General features: G+C 39.8%; 1 protein-coding gene across 6 annotated transcripts in view; it reads right to left on the minus strand.

Annotated features, from left to right (window-relative positions):
* The window catches only part of GLI3 (GLI family zinc finger 3), a 264,929-nt gene extending 240,490 nt beyond the window's left edge, over nt 1-24,439 (minus strand). For 2 of the 6 annotated variants that reach the window (XM_036231035.1, XM_036231036.1), the window contains exons 1-2: nt 23,969-24,436; nt 9,746-9,910 (exon numbers count right to left, since the gene is read on the minus strand). In XM_036231035.1, the coding sequence (XP_036086928.1) occupies nt 9,746-9,869 (124 nt within the window). In that variant the 5' untranslated portion in view covers nt 9,870-9,910; nt 23,969-24,436. Of the gene's footprint in view, nt 1-9,745; nt 9,911-23,968 lie in introns of those variants that run through there. The other 4 variants (XM_036231039.1, XM_036231038.1, XM_036231040.1 and 1 more) reach the window with 3 other exon arrangements.
* Nucleotides 24,440-24,852: the final 413 nt, after the last annotated feature.

Below are 24,852 nucleotides of genomic sequence, written 5' to 3' on the forward strand. Positions count from 1 at the left end.
AATCACCAGAGATCGGTGACATCATTAGAGCCTTTGATCACAGCTCCCCTTTCAAGCTCAGTTGGGACTGGATTGATCTTTGCTGGCAGGAAGAATGGAGAAACATCTAGGAATACACTTCGCCATGTAACATGAGAAGTCCTAAGCATCTCTTCCCCTCCAGGAGAGGGACAGAGCGCATTCCAGAGCAGCCCAGACACCAAACAATAGAGTCACCTCTTTAAATCCAAACCCAATTCAGATCTTACTAGGATTCCCAGAGCACTTCAAGAGAGGTACAGACAATACGCTACTTTTCTTTCAGTTTGGTCTTCCTTACCCACCATACATACACAGGACAAGCCCCAAATCCCTTTGCCATGGAGAGAAGAGGATCTGTGAATTTTTTTCCCATTCTCCTCATTACAAGGCACTTAAGTAGTTCAGAACTTCCCTTTCTACCTGTGAAATTTCATTTAATGAGTCTTCATGCAAAATGCTAGTTAGTCTATATTAGCCAGAAAGATAATCCTTGAATATAATGTTGGCTGTTAATTTCAAAATACTTAGGCTGCAATCTCAGATTGCAACTCAGAATGCTCTGATCTGAAATGGTCACTTTGGAAATGAGAAGTTTTAAGTGACCTTTACTACTTTACTTTTTAGTTCCATTGCTGTTTGGGTTTTTTCCCTTCCTTATTTGTAATACAAATCTAAATGAGTTTCATGAACACTGGTGGACTGCAGTTTATTATCTTCCTCATCAGAGGATCAATGATTTCATTAATAAGACAGATAACAAAACTGTCATATCATTGACACTGTTATGAAAGATGATCCTAGCTTCCCGCTCCATTTTCCAAGGTCTGGAGTTCTCTGTGGCAGCCCTGAGTCCATTCAATATTTTCCACAGACAGAGAAAAGTGAAAATCCATTTTGAAACCAATTTCAATTAGGATCCAGAAGCTGTTATCACAGGTGTCGCAGAATGGGCCCGTAAGTGGAAATGTCGCCTATCCATTCTGAAATGAAACCTTATCAGGTGCTACAAAGATGGCTGGGGACAGCCTATCTGTAAATTACTTTTCGTCTTGTGTTAACTCAACCTTAGTCCTGTCATATGGAATTCTTTCCTTCCACTAGTAATAATCTAATGACTAACTAGACACACTGCCCAAACGGCTTTCCTATGGACAGGGCTGTCCCCTTAAACATAGGTACAAATGCAAATATACTTGGGCCAGCCAAGGAGCAAAGGGATACACATGCTTTAAATGACAGAACTAAAAGTTGATTATAGGAAATAAAAGAAGCCCGTCTCCACCCATTGCATTCCTGGTGATTTTTCAATTGCAAACTCCAAGGCCCCGTTATTTCATTAATGCAGCACCCAAGTCGTGAGGCTTTTCTCTCACATCTTTCAGTCTCCTTTTAGCAAATTATCCCATGACGGCGGATTTATTCAGTCAAAGACCTCAGACTTTGAGAGGCAACAAAAGAATCAAGAGACTTTCTGGTCCACCTGCCTGGCGAGTGATGAGGCAGGGAAAGTCTCCCCCAGAGAAACCAATCAAACCATTGTATGGCACAGTCAGACCTTTTCAACTGTCAAGCCCGAGAGCAGGGAAAGAGATGAAAGAACGCGGGATGAAACTACCATTTACGGAACCATGTGGGAATGGTCTCCTAAGATTTAATAATTGGGATGGAACTCAACTTTCTACCACTAAAGGGCCAGGGGAGTGGGGGTGGTAAAAAAAGAAAGAGATTGAGAAGAGAGAAGAGTCAAAGAAAGGGGAAAAAGGCGAGAAAGGAAAAAACAGCAGCCTCAATCAGGCTAGGAATAACATTTATATAAAAATTTCCCCTATCTGAGGTTAAGTGCTATCTATAAAAGTACAAGGGGGAAAGGACGATGTTAGAAAAAAGAGAAGAGAGAGAAGAGAAGAGAAGAGAAGAGAAGAGAAGAGAAGAGAAGAGAAGAGAAGAGAAGAGAAGAGAAGAGAAAAGGAAAAGAAAAAAACAGAACAGAATGAAGGAAGGAAGGAGGGAGGGAGGGAGAGAAGGAAGGAAGGAAAAAAGGAAGGAAGGAAGGAAAGATTTAACAAAGCCTTCGATATTTTTTCTCTAGGTCAGAGATGCATTAAATGTTCTAATTCTAACCTGGGCAATTATTCATAGTAGTGAAACAAACAAACAAAAAGCCCTCATTTATATGGCTGCCTTGTAGTTTTAAGTATTAAATGGCATTTTAAACTGGCCTAAAATGAAACAATACATTGCACACTCAAAACAGACTCAGACTGGCAGAGACACTAGGTTATATATTTCTGGGCAATTTTCAAGTACATTTCAGGTCTACCATTTCAACAGGAACTATTTAAATAAAGAAGAAAAGCAGGATCAAAAAAACATGGATTTTTTTTTAAAAAACATACTAAATAAACAATACCAAACAGATTCTGGAGTTCTAATGCTTTCTATTATTACTGGTGATTTATACTGTATGTATTAACTGTATCGAGTATAAAAAGTATTTGTTCAAATTTGGGGGGTGCTGGAAGTATTCATGTTTGTGATGGTAGTTACATGATTTTTATAGATTTGTCAAAACTCATCAGTACACCAAAAAGACTGAATAATGTTGTAATTTAAAAATAAATAAAAATTGCAGCTGATATATCTAAAAAGATTTCCATGTAAACAAGATAACAAAAGGTTTCCTCATCACCCCACCTCCTTTTCTACATGGTTCTCAGTGCTTAGCCTGGTGTCCTCTAGCATCTCGTGGTGTAGAAAAGCCCTCTCCCTACCTCTCAGCTCAAAGTGGTGCAGGATGGAAGGCCAGTAACTATGTAACCAAAGGGAGACTCCCACAAGCATCATTTTGCCCCCTAGCTTCCACTCTTCCATTGCTATTTCTGATTTTGACTAGTGTGTTTCTGGAAATATGATATACCCACATCACATGATCACAAGCAATCAAGAGCAACCCGGGAACTTTCCACAAGCAGAACACATCATGCTGTGGCTTCTTTTACTCCCAAGTTTGGGAAACCGTGGCAAGATGGCATTGATATTTATTACTGATTTATCTGAGTACCCAAGCAGTGTCCTTTTAGAAGAGAAATCCAGTGGCTATATACAAGAGGAAAAAGGAACTCCCAGAGAAGCTCATTACCATAAAATTACTGATTTCATCCCAAAACTTCAATGAGTATTTATGAATAAGAAGCACACCCTAAAAGCATCTGAATCGTTAAATCCAAACTGATGGCAATTTTAAGACCAACAGATTGAAGTGCTGTTTCCTAATCCCAGATCTTATTATCTACGTGCCTGTCAAGCTACATCCTGATGACCACATGTTAAGAATTTTCTGTTAGCTGACCCCTCTAATTCTCTCAGATTATAGCTTAACCATTCATAGATTATCAACAAATGGTGTACCAAAAGGAATGAGATGCAACATATCAGTGAATTAAATGCTGTCAAATTATACCCAGTAGAGGTTCTTATTACTACTAATAATAGTTACAATGTTTGGTTACTCACTGTACCAGCCACAGAAATGTTAAGTAAAGCCCAAGACCACACAGCAACCAAGCAGTAAAGGTAGGGTTCAAATCCTGGCAACAACACTACTGCTGTACAATACATGCTCCTTGTCCCCACTGACCTGAGTAAAGTTCTGGCAGGCCTGTGTACTATACCGGCTTATTCAATACCTGCTGAAGCCCTCCCAGTACAAAACACTGAACAGGAGGTAGACAGGGCCTGGAGAAAAGACAAACCAGGTGCTACTCTCAAAAAGTTTTAAAATGTAAAAATTTAAGTGTTATGGGAGAGAGAAGGATGAATAATTACAGCAGTGAAACTATTCTGTATGATGGTGTAATGGAAGCTACATGACATTCGTTAATCAATTTTAACAAATGTACCACACCAATGCAAAGCATTCCTAGTAGAAAAAACCGTAAGGGTGAGGAGAGGTTTATATAGGAACTCTGTACTTTCTGCTCGATTTTTCTATAAACCTAAAACTTCCCTAAAATATAGCCTATTAATTAAAATAATAATTTTAAAAATACCAAAAAAAAAAAAATCAAGCGTTATTAGGTAATTCCCAGAAGGACACAAGACTACATGGAAAAAAAGAGACTAAGGGACATAATCATATTTGAGAGTAATTTAAAAATGCATTGATGTTAGGGAAAATACTTCTTCTATGCAGGAATAACATTTTAACAAAGGCAAAGAGCCCTGCTATTTAGCTAAAGCATATGGGACAGTATAGTGGTAGCATATGAAATTAGAAAGTCAGAAAAATTAATTCTGCAGGAGCAAGTCCCATGAATGAGATGAGCAGAGACCAAAGGCAAGGTGATTAGATAGGTTGCTTTAATTGTACAGGCGTGAGGTAGTGAGGTTTTAAATAGCACAGTGCAGCAGCATGGCCTAAAGGGACACATGAGTGAATAATTACAGAGGAAAATCTATCAGGACCTCAAAACTGGTTTGTACATGGGAAGCATGAGGGAGGGGTCAAAGGTGACAGTGTGGTTTCAAGCCTCGGTGACCACACAAAAGCCGATATACTCAGCCAAAATAAGAATACAGAGATTACCAGGATTCAGGGACATGAGTTTAGAACTCAAGAGAACCAGGGCCCTTAGGAGTATCAGGTTATTCATCACTAATTGGTTTAAAAATGTAAAATTTCTTTGAAAAAGAATAAAATCTAACTCTAATACAGCCCAAATCACCCTATAAATGGGTATCACTGACCTGAAAGGAAACAATTTACCTCAGGAAAAGAATCAAGAAAAGAGATATGAGACATGCATATTCTGTTTCTCATGCTAACGCATACAACCAACATTAGTTGACAAGGTTAAAGAAATCAAAATAAATTCTCTCAAAATTATCTTTTCTATTTTTTGGCTTAAGTAAAAGCATTCAGAGAGAAGGTACAGAAACTTTTTTGAGCCATCCTTTCTTAATATATGCAAACTTCCTCACATTTGGGATTTATGCAACATCTTGAACTATTTTTCAGAGAAACCAGCAAATTAAAAATTACTTTTGCCAAACTTTTTTTCCTTAACATGAGAACGTATGTGTATTTTCAAGAAAATACAATTCTTTGTTAGAATTCATAACATTTAACTCATCCACACATGATTTGTCCTAATAACAATGGATGACATTTGCTAAGCTATTATGACGTGTACTGCTTTCAGAATGGTGCAATCATTACCTCAATTAATTCTCCCAGAAATTCTGTAAAATTGGTCTAGTTATTATCTTGGTAAACAGATGAAGAAACTGGATTATGAGAAGTTAATCTGCCCATACTTGGTGTTGCCAGAACTCAACCCAAAATTTCAATCTCAAAGCCTGTGGGTGCTCCTAACCAACAACCTACAAAGTGAAATCTATTTTATCTGACAGTCCTTTCCATCCAACTGTTACGTGCCAGGAAATGGGATGTGGTCAAGAAATAAGATGTTGAACAGCTAAATACACAAGAAACCAAAAACTCACAACTTTGTACCTATATGGCATGAACTGTGCAAAACTGAGTCATCTTACTCCCAGACAGGAGGCCAACATATATCACCATTAACATCCATGTATTGGGACAGTTTAAAAACAAATTACAAGGCCAAGAAGTAACCAAAAGTTCAAGAGGAAAAAAGTAACTCTTAAGTATCTGCAGACCCACTTACCCCTTAAACCTCAAAGAATTTTTTTTAAGCAAAGAGAAACCAAGCCTTTCTTTTTGAAAGAATCAAAGTGAATAGGAAACTTCCCCTCCATTATTAATCTATCAGTTTTGGTTTTGTATTGCATCACCATTAGCATAATCATTTTAGCTTTCTAACACATTAAGGTTATCTCCCCAAAACCTATCAGATCTGATAAAAGATCCCCAAGACACACATTTATTATTAGTTCCTTTATTTTTCAAATCAGGTTAATAAGAAATATCAGATCAAAAAAAAAAGATCATAGGCCAAAAATAAACAAAACACTTCAAACTGAGAAGTCAGTATTTGCAAGTCACTGAAAGAAATTTTATAGGATAAAATGTCTGAAACATTGGAATATCTAGATTAACTTTTATTATTTACAAACCACAACATGTAGCTCAGAAATCTATACCAGAAACAGATTATTAAGGTATTTTACTTACAGTATTAGCATATTACCAGATTTGCAGATTTTTAAGAAAAACAGTGATAGTTAATATGAGTCCACACTTTATATGCAAAAGACATTAGATTTCAAAAATAATCACTTAATAACTATTGTACTTAAACATTCCGAAAACTAAATGTCTTCTTTTTTGTCATTTATTCTTAATAAAGAACACTAAAGCTTAGAATCTAACTATGGCACATGAAACACATACTGTGGTTCCTGAGTAAGAGTAGGGAATGCTTTATATGTTAACATAGGTTCTTAAACATCACAAAAATCAAATTTCCCTTGTCTTATTGCCTGTATAAGATTTAAAAGTTTTTCATTTGTGTTATTTTAAATTTTAGTGTCAAGAGGTAAATGCTTACTTAAAACACTGTTTAAGGTTTTTGAACCATTTTAGTTGTGTGTACGTGTGCATTTAAACAAAACTCTATATGAATGTTATTCTAGGAGTAGATACTCGGCTGAGAAAAGTAAGAAAACAGATCTGTAAAGACATGCAGTGGAATGTGCATGGTTTGGCTGCAAGGCTCATAATCTGAACAAATTGCAGCACATAATGGCTGGAAAAGTTAATTAAGTTAACCTAACACAGCGCCACAACAAAATATTTTTATTTTAATCATTAAATAGTGGACAGGAGAGAAAATGCATATATTACATCTATTTGGTTCTTAGTGCTGAACTCATTTTTAATTGTTCATTTATAATTCCCTGAATTTCAGAGCTTTGTAAAGGAAGCATAAGAACCCCCTAGAAACAGTAACAACCAGTACTACCTGCTATAAGATCCAAATTATTTTAATTTCCTTTTAGTAAATAGCCTCAGTGTAAGTATCTAAGCACTTATGACATGTTTGTAGAAAAAAAGAGAAAGAAAGGGAGACAGACAGAGTGGACAAATATACCAACGACCGTGGCAATGGCAGCCACCAGCCAGCACATACAGTGAGTCAACCTTTGGGCCACTACCCAGGAGCTCTAAAACACAAATGAGGCACAGGACCAAAACCCAGAGACTAGCTGTTTAACCACTTCTAAGTACAGAGGAAAGCATGCTTGCAGAACGAGGAAGAGACTAGGACAGTCTACCCCCTGAGTGTGATCCTGGAGCTGAAAAGAGACTATAAACTAGTTAGACGAAACGGATGACTGTTAAAAGGCCATTACAATTATCATTGCTTATGTAAAGCAATCACCAAGAAAGAAATGTATATTTCTTTGTTTTACTTTTCCCATCATTAAATTCATTTGCTGGTTTTTTTGGACACTTCCAGTAAGGTTGCAATCATGTTTAAAAACACCACTTCCACTTTTCTTTAATTGGTTGGGTCTTTATCTTATCGTAGTAAAATCCCTCTTAGAAGAAACAGGAACACTGAAAAACTGGCTGGAGTACTGCAAACCTGACCAATGAGCATTTGTCTCCAAAAGAGATGGGTTTTATACCCTTCTAGGAGGGCGCACACGTGCTTCAAAAGCACAGGCTGATCAGGGCAGGATGCCCATGGAATCTGGATTAGAAATCAATTCTGTGGTTATTTCAGACTATAGGACTAACTTTGTAAATCATAACTATTCCTTCTCTGAGATAACATACTTGACGGGCAGCATGCTGGCTGCCACAGGGCTGCTTAGGTTACTTCTGTTCCTAGTCACCCTAACTGGGTTCATAAGGGCAACCCATGATCAAAGAGTGGCTGAAGACCAAGGCAGCAGCACTGAACACCTCCAGAGCATGTGTCTATAGAAGTGGCAGAAGCAGCAGCATGAGGAACAAATCACTGTTTTTACTGTGCTAGAATTCACAGAAAGGACAGTGGCTCATCGAGACTCCCCATAACACTTTGTCTTCTACCAACTTACACTGGTTCTCACCTGTCTTCACACTCACATGCTCACACACATCCACATACCTCATACCACTTACTCACTCACAATCATACACATAAGCTATAAAGATTAAGCAAAAGTTAATGTTTCATAAAGCATAAAATACAGAAAGTGCTTATTCCATCAAAATTACCATTAAAATTACAAAATAATCAACACTGCATAGACTGATTCTACTTCTAAAATAATAAATTTGTCTAACTTTTACAAATTCCAGAAAAAATGAACAAGGGTCACATTATTTTTTAAAGGAGAAATTATGCCTTCTATAAACACACCAGAAGAATAATGCAAATATCTGGCTTAATAAAAATAAATTCCAGTCAGTCCTGACTTGAAACATCACAAATAAAGGTAGCAATACAGACATATTTTCATATGTATGTAAAGAAAATTCATTATTTTAATACAGACATAAATATACCTCCCTAAGGATCAATTCAAAATAGGACTCATTACCCAGCAGGTTCAATGCCAGCCCCTCCCCACATCCAGTAAAGCCAGAAATGCATACTGGTGACATCCAGGAAGGAGGAGGGCACCTGTGCAGCATATACTTGTCATGAACAAGGATGGGCATAGAGAGCAGGTTCCTCAGAGTGTCAGCTCAGGCAGTACCACCGTCAGGACAGGAAGGTGAAGTTTTACTGGATTTCTGCCCTTAAAAGTCTACGGTTCTGGTCTGAGGTTACCTTCAGGTTCTAACTCTTCAATTATATGTAAAAATAATTTAAATCAACCTAGTAATACCTTTCTTGAATAAATAAAAGATAAGCCCACAGGGAAGGAGGAAGCAGGTTGGTTCATGCAAATCAGTGTGCCCAGATATGCAGTGTCCAGGAACAGGAGAACTGCCAGCCAGGGCATGTAGAAAAGTGGAATGCAATTCAGGAAGGCCAGGTGGCTATGAATTCTATAAACGGCAAAGGCAATGACCACAAGAGTGGAAAAGCAGAGAAAGGAAGGTTACCATTGATCTATTTAGTTTGTTTTTTCCAGAAGGGGCTCTGGAATTCATTTTCAATGCTCCATGAGTGAACTGAAATGCCTCTCAACACATGGCTTAAAATACTAATATAGCATATAGAAACAGTGGCTCTATGTTATCTCTGAACACAATTTAAGTAAATTAAATTTTTATAAGCCAGCAGCAAAACCTGTATCTCAGATACTAGTGTCACCTTGAGGCTCAACCACTAACAACTTCTAAAATCTTTTAAAGTGGACCATTTAGAGTTGAGGGTGGGAGAATCCTGTCACTAATTTTGACAAAGCAACTTTTGTACCTTCTCTATCTAATAGCCAATAACTATTTGGACTAGTGTAGACTTTCTATGTGAAATGCGAAGTATTCTGAACTCCTGCCAGAATAATCAAGATGATTTCCAAAACGCCAAAACAGCAACTTTCTGTAATAAATAAGCGATCGCATTTACATCTCAAATTAGAAAATTTGGAAGAAAATGTAACACCTTCAGTACCGAAATAGAGTTACGAACACCTGCCCAAACTGTACCACCAACCCCCACTCTCTAATCCCATTCTGTTTTAGCCTCTCAGAGAATAAACACTGGTCCAGGTGCAAAAGTTCAATTCACAAGGAATGCAGAGAATATAAAAATGACTGTGGACTTGGATGCTGGTAATCCCTGTGGCTGCTCACCATTGGAAGTGGTGCTGGAGGCCACGGCTTTCTCGCTGACATCTGTTCGAGTGGAGCATTTCACTACAGAATTTTCAACTTTTTTCTTCTCAGTGGTCATGGAGCTGTGGGACTGGGCCTCCATGATGCCTTCTCATTACTTCAACTCTCTGCTACCAGGAACACCTAAATAAAACAACAGTGCCATCAACTTCAAATAAGAGTAGGAAAAAAAATGTCACTCAAAAGCCTACTTCTGTCACCTGGGGAGGTGCCTATAGCGTTAGCGAATTCAAAATCTGGAAGAGCCTTTGCTACATATTTTATTGCAAAAATGCCTCAAGTTCTACTAACAAGCCAGTCAATGTGCAAAAGGAGAACAAAGGGCAAGCAAGGTCCGTAATGTGGGACTTTTCCCAAATTCCTACTGGGCATTTATTATTAAATGATCTAAATATCTCAGTTTTTAGCTGTTCATAGTGTGAAACCCAAGTGTCACTCATATTACTCTTTTAAGCCACATCTATAAATGTCTCTTCAGGTGGCCGACTTTATAGGAAGTGGTACTAGGATAACTTTCCAAACAGGGAGGTTTTTAATTAGATGTTTTAAAAAGCATGCAACAATTTCTCAAATCCAAGGCCCACTCAAAGTTCTGAATCAGAAACTAATTTAGGCCAAATAGCCAGTGATTTTTTGCTCCCATCTCTAAGATATCTGAATTGCAATATGCAGCTTAATCCTAATTCATTTGGGTAAACCATACTCTTTAAGGTTTCTTAAAATGAGACCATTTCAATTCATTTGAGTTATATCTTTTTAAACCAAACAAAAGTAATAGAACAACACACTCTTGACCCCACAGAGAAAGTCGAAAGACTGCCAACAGCAAAGACTGGAAGCACTTAAGAAATATTAAAACTCAGCTAAAAGCAAGTTCAGTTACTCAGTCTTTCACTGGCTTCATTCATGTGATAATAGCCCTAACTCATCATTCATCAATTTTCACTCAATTTGGTTCACGTTCTTTTTTTGCAATCATGGTCTACACTTACAAAGAATACAAGAAAAGATGACAAGTACCCTCTCTAGAATGTTTCCTTCAAGAAATCTAGATTGAAACACTTCAGTAGAGTTATCTGCTTCTTTTCTACATTTAGCCGGCAATGACACCATGTTAATAAAAACAGTGATCAGTGAAATAAAATAAGCAACTGTTTAACTGACTGAAAGAATTAAAATACCAAATGAAATATTTTTGGTCATCCTTAACTTTACAAGGAGACCTGCGAATTCTTTTTTTACTGTGCAAGAAATCCGGAATTCCAGTAACTAGAAATGCTTAAGACCCAGAGGCTGAGTGGCACTGAAGGACCAGCTTTTCCACTAATTCCCTTTTCTTTTCCCAGATCATTCATTGTAAAATGCACAGGTTATTTAAGAATAGCTTTTCTGGAATAAAGAAGAAAATGAAAAGCACAAAGCTAAATTTACATATCAATTGTTAAGATCCACTTCAAATTCAGAAATAGCCCTCAAAGACCCTAACAAAGTGACAGTGAAGGAGCTCAGAACTTCCTTTCAGAGGGCAGCCATCATGCACAAGTCCAGAGGGTAAGGCCTTGTTACCAGCTACCTGAATGGAGTTGTTCAGTGCCTCAGTTTTCAAGCACACAGCGGGACTAAACCTTGGGGGGAGGGGGTGCAGTTCTCTTTAAGAAAATATTAAAAGTTATGGATTCTCTCCCCAGAAAAAAACCTTAAACGTAGAGTATACATTTAATTTCAGAGAGAACATGGGCCCTCCAAGCTTTTCCATGAATCCAGATAAAGAACCCTTGAGGGAGAAATTTTCAACAGCCCCTTCTAACTCTAACAATCTCAGAATGATTCTTTTTTTTTTAATGCTCCCCAAAGTTGAGTTAAAGGTCTATCTTTAAAGTATGCCACAGAACAATTCATCCCCATCCACAGCACTGTTTATGAATGGTATGAGAGCCACCTGAATCAGTCTGCCACAGAGCTTGTGAAATATTCAGATTGCCTGGTCCAATACCTGATGTCTTAGAGAGTGGCACCAGGGAACCTTATACTGTAACCAGCATTAGTGATTATCAGATTCACCAAAGCTTACAGACAACCGTTCTATATGTTTTTGTTCACTACTCTAAACCCAGTAAAGTAGGTACCCATTTAAGTCTTGGCTGACTAAATGAACTAATGAATGGACTATACACCCCAATTGAATCCCAACAGCCTGCATGATCCTAGCCTAGTGCCCATCACAATGATGAACTCTTTGGAATCTTTGCTAAAAAGGCCATCCCCTCTCCAAACAGTAAGCTTTAAGAGGACAAGCCCTTGGCTATCTTCCCAACACCTCGTACCCCTAAGAATATGTACTGAGTAAATAAAGGATCCAGTGATGACTCCATGACCCAGGTGCTTAATACAGTGTCTTCAAACTTAAATCATCACTGGTTTAGTTAGCTACATATCTTTTAATATCCAGTGTTTTTTTTTGAAATCTGGCAAATTACATAAAAACTAAAGACTTTAAAAGGAATAATAATCAAAACACCCCATCCTCAACCATTTTGGAGACAGAGACATTTACTGTAATTGTTTCCCTCAAAACACATAGTTTTATTGGTTGAATTTGAATGGAGTTTTACTAAGTTAAAACTGCACACGGAAACAAGCCAATAGACTAGAAAAATCCATGAAGAGCTGGGATTCCTGGTAAGGAGTCAGTCTCTTCCTTAGTAGATAGAACTAATTAACAGTAATAAGGAGACAAGTCACCAAAGTTCATTGACAAACTTGGTTTTTGTTGAGTTACTGTTTTTTCCCCCAAGCAAAGGACTTCATTTTAACAAAGCAATAAACTCTCCAAATACTCAACACCACAGAGAGAGGCTCAGGGAGAAGAGGTAAAGCCCCAGGCACTGACTAAAATCGCACTAATTAATGGTGGCAGAGAATACTAATTCCTACCCTCCTTGTTTGAAATAGATTTTAAAAAATTAGGCCCTTGGTCACTCAAGAGTCTGCCTCTGTCTTCTATTTTGACAACTTATTTTTGGATCTCATTAGTAAGTAACTAATTATTTAAAGTGTGGCTTGTACTTGGAACAGGGCTATAAAAATGGCAACTTGCCAAGGCAGACATCATATCAGCTTATTTTACTGATAAAAAAAACAACTTGGTCCCTGTCCGTTACAAAAGAGAAAGTTTTAACATGCTCACACCTCATCAATACTATGCACTAAGAATTAGTGAGCAGAAAAGACTCCACTTCTAACTGTGATGGTGGTTTTTTTCATAGATTAAGCGAAGTTGAGAAATTTAGTCCTGAGTTGATACACAAAAGCCTGAGGTATAGAAGTGACCAGTAAAAATTCCTGGTGAAATCCTAAAATATACAAAATTGAGGCAGTAGCTCTTAGTACTACTTTCAAAACCTGGAATTTCCTAAACAGTAAAGTACAACTTATTTATGTCAAGGAAAACTTTTTGGTTTTGCTTCAGAGATTTTTCTTTGAGGAAAACATCAGTTTTTTAGATGTGAATAAAATGAGAACTTTCCCCTGACCATGTCTCCTTTTCTTATAATTCCACACTGTTCTCCTTCAACCCCTTTCATCACTGCAACATACATGCAAAATTTGCTGACATGTCCCTTGACTGTTTATGCTTATGGAAAAAAAAAAAAAAAACTGTAGCTGTTGTTTGAGTCCCAGAAGCTTGAGTATATGAAAGAAAAAAATACTGCAACCAGGGAAAATTGCACTAATAGTGTATGACGGCTAAAGCCTAGTCTCCTAGGTAAATGGTGAGATAAAGATTCCTTCCTGAAAGCAGTCCTGGCTTGTCCCCTACTCAACCATTCCTGAACCTTTTGTAATTTCCCGGAAGCCTAAACACAGGGCACAATGAATTCCAGACTCTATTATTAACCTAATCCCTCTCCTATTAACAACCTGCCTGCAGGTGGGTCTTTTCTGTCTAATTTATAAATCTAAACTTGCTTCAAACTCCTGCAAAGAAGGCATTTAAAGCTTCCTGGAGCCACTGACCAGGTGAGGATTTAGTGCGCGGCCCATTTTACAGTGTCAGCAAAAGGGGCAACATTGACCAAATTCAAAATTCTTGTGGGGACCTATACTGGAAGCATTTTACCACAAAAAGCCTCAGGTGGCCCTCCTTTTAGAGTAGCCACTAGGAAGGACTGCAATAAAAAATATCCCCAAACAGCAACTTTTATCTTTGCAAAAACGAGTTAATTGGAATCATGGTTTTTCTTAGGTTGTGGGGCTAGTTAGTTCTCTGACAGCGCTGGCCTTCTGCGCGTCCACGCTGGCCTCCCTGTAATGCTGTCCCTCAGACCGTGCCAGGGACCGCCGCTTCTTTCCGCTCTAAGCACTTCGCTGGCGCGGCGGCCGTACCTCCTAGTCTCGGCGTTGTGGTCCGAGGTGCGTTTCCAGGGCATTCTCTCTGGAAGCGCCGCGCCGCGCCGCGCCGCCGCGTCCCTGCTCCTTTCTCGGTAGCGGTCATGTCCGGTCTGCACCTCAGGTCCACGCCCAGGCGTGGCTCCTCTAAAATGACGGGGTGTCAGAGCCGCGGGGCCGCTCCCAGCCCCGTTTCCATCTTTACTCCTGCAGCGGTCTTCCCGAAAGTAAAAAACCGGGCAGAACAATCCGAACCCCGCAGAGGCTCTGCTGCGGAAGAAGCGCCCCTATCACTTTCATCATGCTGGTTACCTGTTCCACGGGCATATTCTAATTAGGGCCCGGCAGCATTTCCAACAGTTGTCGGTGGCAGCCCTGCTGTCATATGTACATAGCCGTTTTACCAGCTGACTCCAGAGGTACAACTTTCCGGGTACTTTGCAATGCAACACCCTGTGTGTGTCGCACTACAAGAAAACAATGGGAAGGCCATGTCTTCAGGATACCAACCGGTGTGTGCTTCACAAAACTTGTAATACCGTTTCTTCATTAGCTGCCCTAGATAGATTCAGGTGTTGAGAATGGGTAAGGTTCATACATATCTTGTCATCTTTCAGGGAGGGAGGCCCTCAGTGGAGTTTCAAAGTTTCACCTTAACCATGAGGCTTTATGTAGTAGAGACTATGAAAAATCACAATTCTAGAAATGTGCAAAAATCAGTCTTTCACCTTGCAGATCTCTGTGCTGAATTTAGGAACCAAACAGAAGGATTTCCTTAACCAGCTCTACTTAAAATTTTTAAGAGAAAGTAGTAGTAGTAAAACCAACATTTAAAATGATGTTTGAATTGTATTAAACAATTTTTTAATCTAAGGTGAAATGAAATAATAATTATAAACTGATCATGCATGCTTCGTGAACAGATTACTTAATTTCCCTCATCCAGTTGGTTTATTTTTAAGTTGTCTGAACTTGGGCAATGATTCTGATTTTTTTTTCTTAATGTATTTAAAGATTTAAAATAACTGAAATAAAAGCTTGATTAATGATAACCTAATCAGTTTCTGATAGATTAAAATAGCAACTGCAGATGAGGGAACAGAAAGAGAAGGCATTCCAGCAGAGCTTTTAACAGTAGAGATTAGGCCTTAAGTGAGAAATTATTCTGTGCAGTTCAGGGAACTATTGCTCAAGTGGAATAAGGATTTCCTCCAAAGAAATTATATTCACTTACACCTGCCTGTATGTTTATGAACTGAATGGTCTCCCTAATGTGTTAATATTTTAAAAATCTAAAAGGCACCAGCCTATGTAAAGATTTCTGCAGGGCCTCCCCTGTATCACTGAGGAGAGACATTTCTCTCATACTTTATTACTAGCAGATCACCTGCTACTTCAAGATGCTACTCTTGGAGCAACTATTTTGATAAAATTCCTATTAGTTATACCTTCCTGTAGCATTAAAACTCAGTTACTAAAGAAAATGAATCCTTTAAAAATAGAAATTTTTAAAAGATCAAAGGCACAAAGCTAATGTTAATTTTAACTTTTTAAATTTTCATTGATTCTGAAAGTGAGAAATAGACTGCGTTTCAATGAGCAAAATTTAGGAACCTCAAAACATTTAGTGGACTTTACATCATAATGCATTATAGTAAACCTCTCAGGTTTTTGAGTATGGTTGTTTTCTTGTGCTCAAAATGTTTCTGAACTTAAAATCAATTAGACATGCGTAAAGTCTATAACATACCGACAGTTCGCAAGATTTCTAAGGCTTCCTCCCCTTTCCCTATGAGTACTTTTCTGCAAGAAAAAAAGCTCAATTTCCTAAGTTCTTAATGAAATCTTTATGAATTTTTAACTATAATATTGTTAATTGTACAATTATTTTACCTTTACACATGATTTACATGAGCGATAGGGATTTTGCTGATGGTTTTAAGATCAGTGATAGTTTTGGTTTATTATTATTATTATTATTTAGGGTATTTTTTTCCATAATCAGGAAAACCTAAAGCCTTACTTGCAGATAAGAAAGCCGCAATCTTTTCAAGGTGCCATAGTAGTTCTCCAAATCTGCTGCCTATTGTTTTCAATCTTTCCTACATTTCTGAAGCTCCTGGTCTCAGATAAGCAGTATTCATGACATTGCCAAAAGAAAATACTCCAGGGGAAATAAATGCCTGGCTAAAGATTAAGTGAATTTGGTGTTAGTAATTAACTACATCAATATTTTTAAGAAACCCATATATTGAACGTCAACCACTAAAAAGCTTATTTAACATAATCATTCCTATTACAGTTAAAATCACAAATGACATTTTGTGTGCCAGTTTTACTTCTCTGCTATGTGTATTCAAAAAATATCATCAGCTACTCTTGACTTTCTCTGCTGCTAGTAGTACTTTATGAGAAACATTTGAGGGGATTATGAGGTCTCTATTTAATAACTGCTACTATAAAACACCAGTCTAGTATACTTCGGTGAGTGATGCTTTGCAAGTGCCATTCACAAATGAGGAATAATATGAAGCAAGGTGGCATCCCCCCGTTTCTGTGGGTTTGCTGAGAAAAATCCTCAGAGATCTCTAAGTCAGTTATCAATCTATAGATCAGCTAAGCTCATGAAAACTATATTTTCCTTAAACCCACAAAGTCAAAAAATATGATCAAAGGTTCCCCTTGTCTTGTTTCACTGAGGTTTACAGGAATTAAAAGTTTTCACACATTTTCAGAAGAAAAAAAACTAACTTTAGAAATTATTCTTATAGAACTTATGTAACTTTTGGTTCCCAGGATCACATGTGCCTTTACAATTCAGCTTAAGGGAGAAGAGTACATACATTCTATGAATAACAAATTACTTTTAAACCATCACAAATATTAGACCAATGCCTGCTTGTTGTTAAAATCAGCTAAAGATATCCCAAAGATACTTAACGTACTATTTTGTGAAAAACTGTTTATCACATTTTATCCTCTCAATTTTAAATTTGTGATTCTTGAATCTTAGTTGTAGTTTAAAAAGCAAATTTTTCAAAATTTAAGGATTTTTAATTAAGGTTTATTCAGTAAAAATTGCTTCTGGTCCACTAAGTCTATAAATTTTGCTTATTCACAGACAGAATTCTTCTATCTTATTTTTCACTCCTCCTCCACAATCCTGTACAAACTGCCAAAGCAAACTATACCAAATTGCACACCCTCCCAATGAAACGCTTTGGTATGCAATTTCATTTGAACGGCCACAGCTCAAACAGCAGATGTTGTCCACACTTCTGGTCACTCCATTCAGGTTCCCATACATCTTAGTTCATTAAGGCTGCATTCTTAAGTTGCTGGCTGAGGTTTCTCTACACAGAGATAACTTTCTTGAGACTTTTTAAAAATATCACAAAATAAAATTAATAACAGGATTAACTGTCTTATTCCTTCATTACTGCAATTTGAGAGTTATCGTTCATCTAAATTGTAGGTTTTCCATCTCTTTTTATAAAAATCAATAGTTTATCATGTAAAAGCACTCAGGAATACTGTTAGGTGTTTTATGCAATCTTCAAAAAAAAGTCAAAGTAGCTATCGCTAAAAATTTCCACATGAAAATGAGCAAATAAGATGTCACACTGCATTCCAAAGAATCAATAGACAGAAATATAAATAAAGTTACACTTATCTCCCATTATTTAATTTTGTGGCAGAAAAATCACTCAAATATACAATCAAGTGCTTATGTTTAAAACATACTCCTGTGTCACACACACATGCACACGCGTGTGCGCACACACAAGTCACTCCCACTCCCCTCCTCCAAAAAAGTAAAGAACTACTAGCTGTTTTACGCCAGCAATCAATCCAATTTACTTCAGGTACAATTTATATGTACAGTGCATGCCACAACAAAACCACAGTGTGAAGCCAACAGGGCCCTTAAGAAAGTTTTCCCCTAAATCTCTGGAAAGGAGCTTTAAAAGAAAGCAAGGATTACAGTCAGCCAGAAGGTAGGGAGGGAACTCACCTCAAACCCAGCCAAGCGGAAATCAGAGCAGTAATTCTACAAGTCGACAGAGTACACTTTCAAAGCTATAATAGTGTGAAGAAGTGCTGGGCAGCATGGCCTGAAGGCAGCACTAATACACTGATGACTAATGGCAGGGCTGGGGCAGACAATGAATTTGGGGCCTAAAAACTAACAGAAACCATGCAGTACTTTGACAAATGGGCTTTCACGATTTCATTCATTGAATAACCTTTAAGCACAAAATTGGCTCCAGTTCCCTTGGGAATTATATGACATGACATGTTGGGTGATGATGTGAGTATTTTCTTTTTTAATTATGACTTAGGCAAAATGCAAAAGTACCATATGTAAAGACACAACTATAGACACTACAGATGCAGATGTGAAACTCAATATAATATTGCCTTTCAGGTAGGGGCTGAATGTTCCAATGCCACCTTATTAACTATGTAATAGCTTGTTCATTCACTTTCTTTAGAGAGCTGTAGATTTTCTGGGACATTTTGTCCAGGGGAAATATACACACACAGAGCAAAAAACACTTTCACATTAAAAAAAATACCAAAAGTGGTCATGAGTAGCTAAGAAATATGGCACTAAAATATGGTGCATTTAGAATTACAATTGGAAAAAGTCTAATTTTTAGAGGCTAGCAAAAGAAAAGGTACCTTAAAACAATTGAGACACCATGTAAAGTTTGCAATGAAATTCACTTACAAACACATTTAACATCCCCACATAACTAACCCCTTCAATGTAAAAATAATTTTTGACAATTTTTAAAGAGAGAAAGAAATACCTCAAGCGTCTCTAAATTAACAAATACCACTTACTCCAGACAGCATTGCCTTTAGCAGCTCCTAAAAACTTAAGAAAAGGATCTTAAAACAGGAAGCTTAGTGAGCTCATAAAACTGTTGTTGGAGCCAGAAACACATAGCATATTTAATCTGCAAACTGTGAGAGTCTACAGTGATTTCAGCAAGATCTGAGGCATGCCCTCAAGGTTTGCTGGGATCTGGGATTAGCGGGTTGATAAGAACCTCTACTGCCCATGGACATGTTTTTCTTCTGCAGTTAAACACAAATGCATAGAGACGTTTGACTGCTGCTTGGCATTACTGCTCAAGTTATATAAAAGCTTTGCAGCTCCTTTTGCTGTCAATATATCAAAGATTAAAAAAATCATCAAAGTGTGAAATTTCATTTAAAGTCTTCGCGGGTCTACAGCTCTATTTCACAGGCCCATCAAATAAAAGTAAAGATGAAAAATACACTGAAAGTACTTGAAAAAGTTTGCAGCAGTACCCCTGCCCTGTTGTTGTTTATTATGCCTCCCTTTATTTGCTTTGATACTAGAGCAAATCAATTTTCATCTAGAAAAATGACATGAAGTGAAGGGTAGCATCTTCTAATAGACTTTAATGGAAAAACAACCTGAAGTCATTATTAGAATGGAATCTTTTAACAAATTAAATACACACACATTTCCTCTACAGTCACTTCAGCATTTTAATTGCCTCTCCATAACATAAATTGGCAGAAATTTTCTTGAATTTTCCAAAACAAATCAGACTGACTATAGAATCTGAATGCCAGCAAAACTAAAACCTTCAAAGAATTCTTTAGCTGGGGATTTACAACAACCGCATAAAGAAGAAAAGTCTGACTTTTAAGATAATCTACTATAGTCTAAAAGCATTAACATTCCATTACTAAGGTTTTCTTGAGGATTTCATGACTCATTGATTCACTTTTCCTTCAAGACTGGTTTTTCCTAGTACATTACTGTCCATATAAGTGAATGCATGAAACAATGATCATTAAATTGTTTCCTTTCATAAACTCCCAAACCCTATCCTCAAAAAAAGGGGAGATCTCAATGAGCAGGATACCTTACAGGGAAAGAAGGACCTCTAACTAAGCACAGAAGTCTGAAACCCTTACAATACGCAGATAATTAAGAAAACTGGCCTAGAAACAAAGGAAAGTTCAACTTTTAGGCTTGGGCATAAAATTGATAAATGAATGACTCTTGCATTAAATAAGTAATGAAATAACTCAACAGAGCCATTTGTCATCAGTACTCATTTTCTCATTTCTGTGTGTAGTCCTTTGCAAATCAGACATACAATAAAAAGTGTTTATACCAGGATTCGATCAAGGAATACAAATATTTTAAAGGTACCAGGAATTGATAGGTATCCTATTAATCTAGTAATAGTAATATAATCTATACCATTTAAAGTGCTTCACCAGACACCTCTCACATTGGACTTATTCAGGCATCTTAACCCGTTTCCCTAGACTGACTTTAAGAATTATACACCCTGAAAGGATCTCCCCTCAGGCACAGAGTTTCTAATTAAATAGCTTTTAGTACAAAGTAAATTCTCTTCTCTTTCTAAGTATGCTGTTACAACTAATTTAGAGTAAATAAATTTGCACTTTTTTTGTGTTTTAGGTCTGACTGTAGTCTACCTGTCCAAAGTATATGTGTACCAGGTTGTTAAGACCAATACTTCCCAACATAAACAAATTCTTTAGATACTTCACAGTTTACACTGAAATACCATTATGCTTTGGAAAAAAATGAAGATATTTTGAAGTTATTTCACTACTTTAAAACATAGCATTTTCCTACTTCAAAATAATCTTGACATGTGTAATTAAGAAACTGTCAGATTATTATTAATTTTTAATTTAAAATCTAAATGAAATAATTACAGAATCAATCAATAAGGCACCTATTCAAATTATAGAGCAATTACATAAACACTCAAAATTAATACTTTCGGCCAACTCTTAAAGATTTCGGTCTATATCATACTAAGACATCAAACAACACAAAAAGCTTAACATAAGAGTTCCTACTTTAAACACACTGAAATCAAATCATTTTAGTTAGCCAAGGCAGAAGCCCCCCACCAGCCATTCACATCCTATTCAAGCTGCAACTCTTTTTAAAAGTTGATTTATTTCCAGCAGACACATATTTCAGGGATCTAAAAAATGGTCTCTTCCAAATTCTGTACAAAATCACATGTGGGGGAAAAGTCTAATTATTGTGAATTTCCAGCAAAGTGCTCTGGAAAGATAAATTGGGGAGAAGGAAAAAAGCAGAAGGAGAGCAGAAGGTGCTTTTAAGAACTAATACCAGTCAGGCTAACAGAGCTGCCCACATCTTTCCACAGCAACCTCTGAGGGAAACCTAAGTTTTGCCACCCCAAAATATGCCTTTTGGGCTATTGACTTTTAAGCTGGTTATTAATAAATAAAAGACTCAGAAAGAACCTTTAGTCCTTCCCCTTGCCTACCTAAAGGAATTCAGATAGAAAAATCTGCTTAAAGGACAGGAACATCATGTTATAAACTATATACTGTCAGAGAGAGAGAGAGAAATCTAGCAAAGTCTGTTTGTTAGATATCCCTCTGTGGCCTTCCAATTGTTTCTGGGTGGCCCAGAAACAATTTGTTTACTACCTGTTTGTTCTTTCTCATCTACCTGTAAATTGCCTGCTTTCCCTTTGAAATCCCAGTCCCCTGCTTCCCTCTTTGTTCAGAACAGCATATAAATCTCAACTGCCCAATGTGTCCTCAGATCTCATATTCTTGTGTCACGCCCGCATGTACACCCATAATAAATTTTAGACATTTTCTCCTGTTAATTTATTGTCCAGCTGGAAAAACTTAGAAGGTGGGAGGAAAAATTCTTTTTTGTGTCCCCACACCTCTGACTTAAGGGTTCTTTTACTTGGAGATGGGGACAGTCTATCATTTCAAACTGAAATGGCAACTGTAAAATGTGGAACAGCTGGCAAAGAGCTGAGAGAAAATGTTTTACATAAATACACGTACATATAAACTGGCAGAGGGCCACAAGCACTGTACCCAAAGCCAGAATCTACTACGCACTGCAAATCAGGGAGGTGAGAAGTTGGGGGCAGAAAGAGTGGGAGGAGGAAGCCTCCTTAAGCCTTTCTACAATCGGTCAGCAAGCCTGGATCCAACTACTCTAGGAGTGGCATCTCCTGAAGGAGATGCAATCAGAGACAAGCACAAAGTTCAGGAAAGGATAAAAGGCCCGGGTGTGCAGTGGTGCTTTAGCCTCTGGCAATCTGCTGAAAAGACTCACAAAGTCTCCAAGTTTGGAGTAAATATTTACTCCCTCTCCACCTCCTCCCGCCCATTTTTCCTCTGCAACTCAAGAAAGTAACTGTTCCCTGCAGAGTGATTCATACAAAATCTGCTCTGTGAAACTGCAGCCTCTTAAAAGATTGTTGTAGGGGCCACGGTTACCCACATACCCGCACTCACTCCCTGCAGCTTCTCTTTATTTGTTTTCTTTTCTTTTGTTTGTTTGTTTGTGCTGTCCCTGGAAAGGAAAAGAAATGAAGGAATCCCAAATCATACACACAGATCATACACAACTTTCACTTTTCCTCTATTACAGGGGAGGCGCGCTCCCCCGCCCTCCGAAGGGGAGTGTTGGCTGGAGGAAACCCCACAGCTGCGAGCCCCGCGCGGACCCGCCGGCTGCCCGCCGCGCCCGGCACCGGAGGGGGCCGCAACAGTGAGCTGGCCGGCGTCCGAGCTTTGAGAGTCTAATATAGCTCGTCTTCACCCTATGGGTGGGCAGTGGGGGAGAGGGGTGCCGTCGCCCCTGTAGTAAACTTCGTACCCCTCTGGGATGTGCAGTTCTTCAGTCGGTCTCCAGTTGGCCGAGGGATCAGACACATGGAAAGGGAGCTTCAAGGAGGAGTGAGTGAATGAAAGCCTTGCTCTGACGCCTTAACGGGTTGCTCTCTAAATCTGGGCGCCTTTCATAGCCACTTCCTCCCGTTCCCTTCCTTGGGGACCCCCTCTCGACCTGGAAACGCCGGCGCGGCCGCAGGAACTGGCTGCCCAGTGCCGGACCAGCGAAACAAAGAACTTCGGGCGGGACGTACCTGCGGCAAGAGGCGGCTGTCAAGTCCCCGAACTTCCCATAGACCCGCGTCTGGGACGCGAGCAAGCGGCTCCCAGCTCTGCAAGGCGCGGGCGGCTCGGGCTACGCCGAGCTGCGGGGCTGCACTCAGGGGACGAGGGTCGTCAACATTGTGCGGCGCACGGGCCCGCGGGGCGCGCAAAGAGGGCAAGTCGGGGCGCCGAGTGTGCGCGACGGCGAGTGTGCAAGCGCGCCGGTGGCGCTGCCCCTGCCCGCTCCCCGCTCGTGCAGCTCAGGCATCGGTTTCAGAGACCGTGTAATCCGATCCCTTCTGACTCACAGGCCCTGAGTGACAGTTCTGATTTGGTTCACCCGCGGGAGGGAGGGAAAAGAGAAAGAAAGAAAGTCCCCACAGTATGCCTCTCCTGGAATCCAATCGACTTTCTGGAAGAAGGTCCCATCCCGGCCCGGAGACCCGCGCGGTGGAGGGGCCCCACCCCCACCCACATCCCCACCCCCACCCCCACCCCTCGCTCCTGCCCAGCGCAGCCCGCGTTACTCACGCGGTGGAAAAGTTGTCCCTCGGTTCCGCGCGTCCCTCCTCGCACTCCCTCCTTCCCTTCTCTCCTCTTCCTCCTCCTCCAGCCCGCGCTCCACCTCCCCCAAGTTTTAACAGATGTTACCGGACGCTCCCCTCACCCTCGCTCCCTCTTCCTCCGCCCCCGCCTCCGCCCAGTCTCTTTTCTTTCTGCTACTCCATTCCACGCCGTAGGGACGCGCCGAGCAGCTAGACCCCTGCCGCCGCAGGGGGCGAAGTTGGGAAAACTTGGGAGTGCAGCTTGACTTACTTTTGCTTTCTAGCTCCTTCCAGGCCGCACTGGGTCCCAGTGCCCAAAGCGGGTCCCAGCTGCGATGCGGCCAGTGCTGACAAGGAGGCGGCGCGGCGCCGGCTGAGGTCGGTGCTAGGGGGACCCGGGGCGCCGAAGGCCACGCGCGCGCTCCCTGCCCCCCTCTCCCTCCTCCGCCTCTCCCAGGTCCTCACGCAGACACATTCATGCCTGCTCCTCCTCTTCCCCCTCCTTGACCCCGCGCCCGCTCGGCGCGCCGAGGCCCCACCCACCCGGCGAGGGAAGGGGGCCGGGGCGTGATGTCACGGCCACCCTCTCGGCCTGTGCTCGTTTCACCGCCGGGACGCCCCCGCCAGCCACCACCCCAGCGGCCCGCACGCGGGGTCTGCGTTCTTCCTGCTCCTGTCGCCTCCTACCCCCTCACCGCTCCCTTTTCTCTCGCTCACAGTTTAAGTCCCTTTTTTTCTTTTAAGGCCTCTCTGAGCACACCCCTTATTGGCTCCCCCTCTACTTTTACATTTCCCCTGGCCAACCCTGAAACTCCCTCTCTCATAAAAGGATGCTTTTGGAAACTCAGGATTTTCCTCTCAGTCGGACTCATCTGCCTTTGGGGCCAAATCTGGGAAGTAGGAACTCCCAGTATACAGCTTGCTGTCCCTATGGGCGACTTTATAAAGGACACAAAAACAAAGACCCCGGGCTTGGAGCCTGGCCTCCGGCGTGGTGCTTGCTTTACCCTGAGCTAAAGTGTCTCCGTCCCTGATTTATTTTTAGTGGCCCGTACTAGTAAAAATTATTGCCCTCCTTCCTCACCCAGCAAGCATACAACTGTTCCCTCTCAATGTACCCAGCCTGGGCCGGGAACTTAAAAGATTAGCTCCAAT

The sequence above is a fragment of the Rousettus aegyptiacus genome, unplaced genomic scaffold (assembly GCF_014176215.1).
Source record: "Rousettus aegyptiacus isolate mRouAeg1 unplaced genomic scaffold, mRouAeg1.p scaffold_m13_p_13, whole genome shotgun sequence".
Classification (NCBI taxonomy): Eukaryota; Metazoa; Chordata; class Mammalia; order Chiroptera; family Pteropodidae; genus Rousettus; species Rousettus aegyptiacus.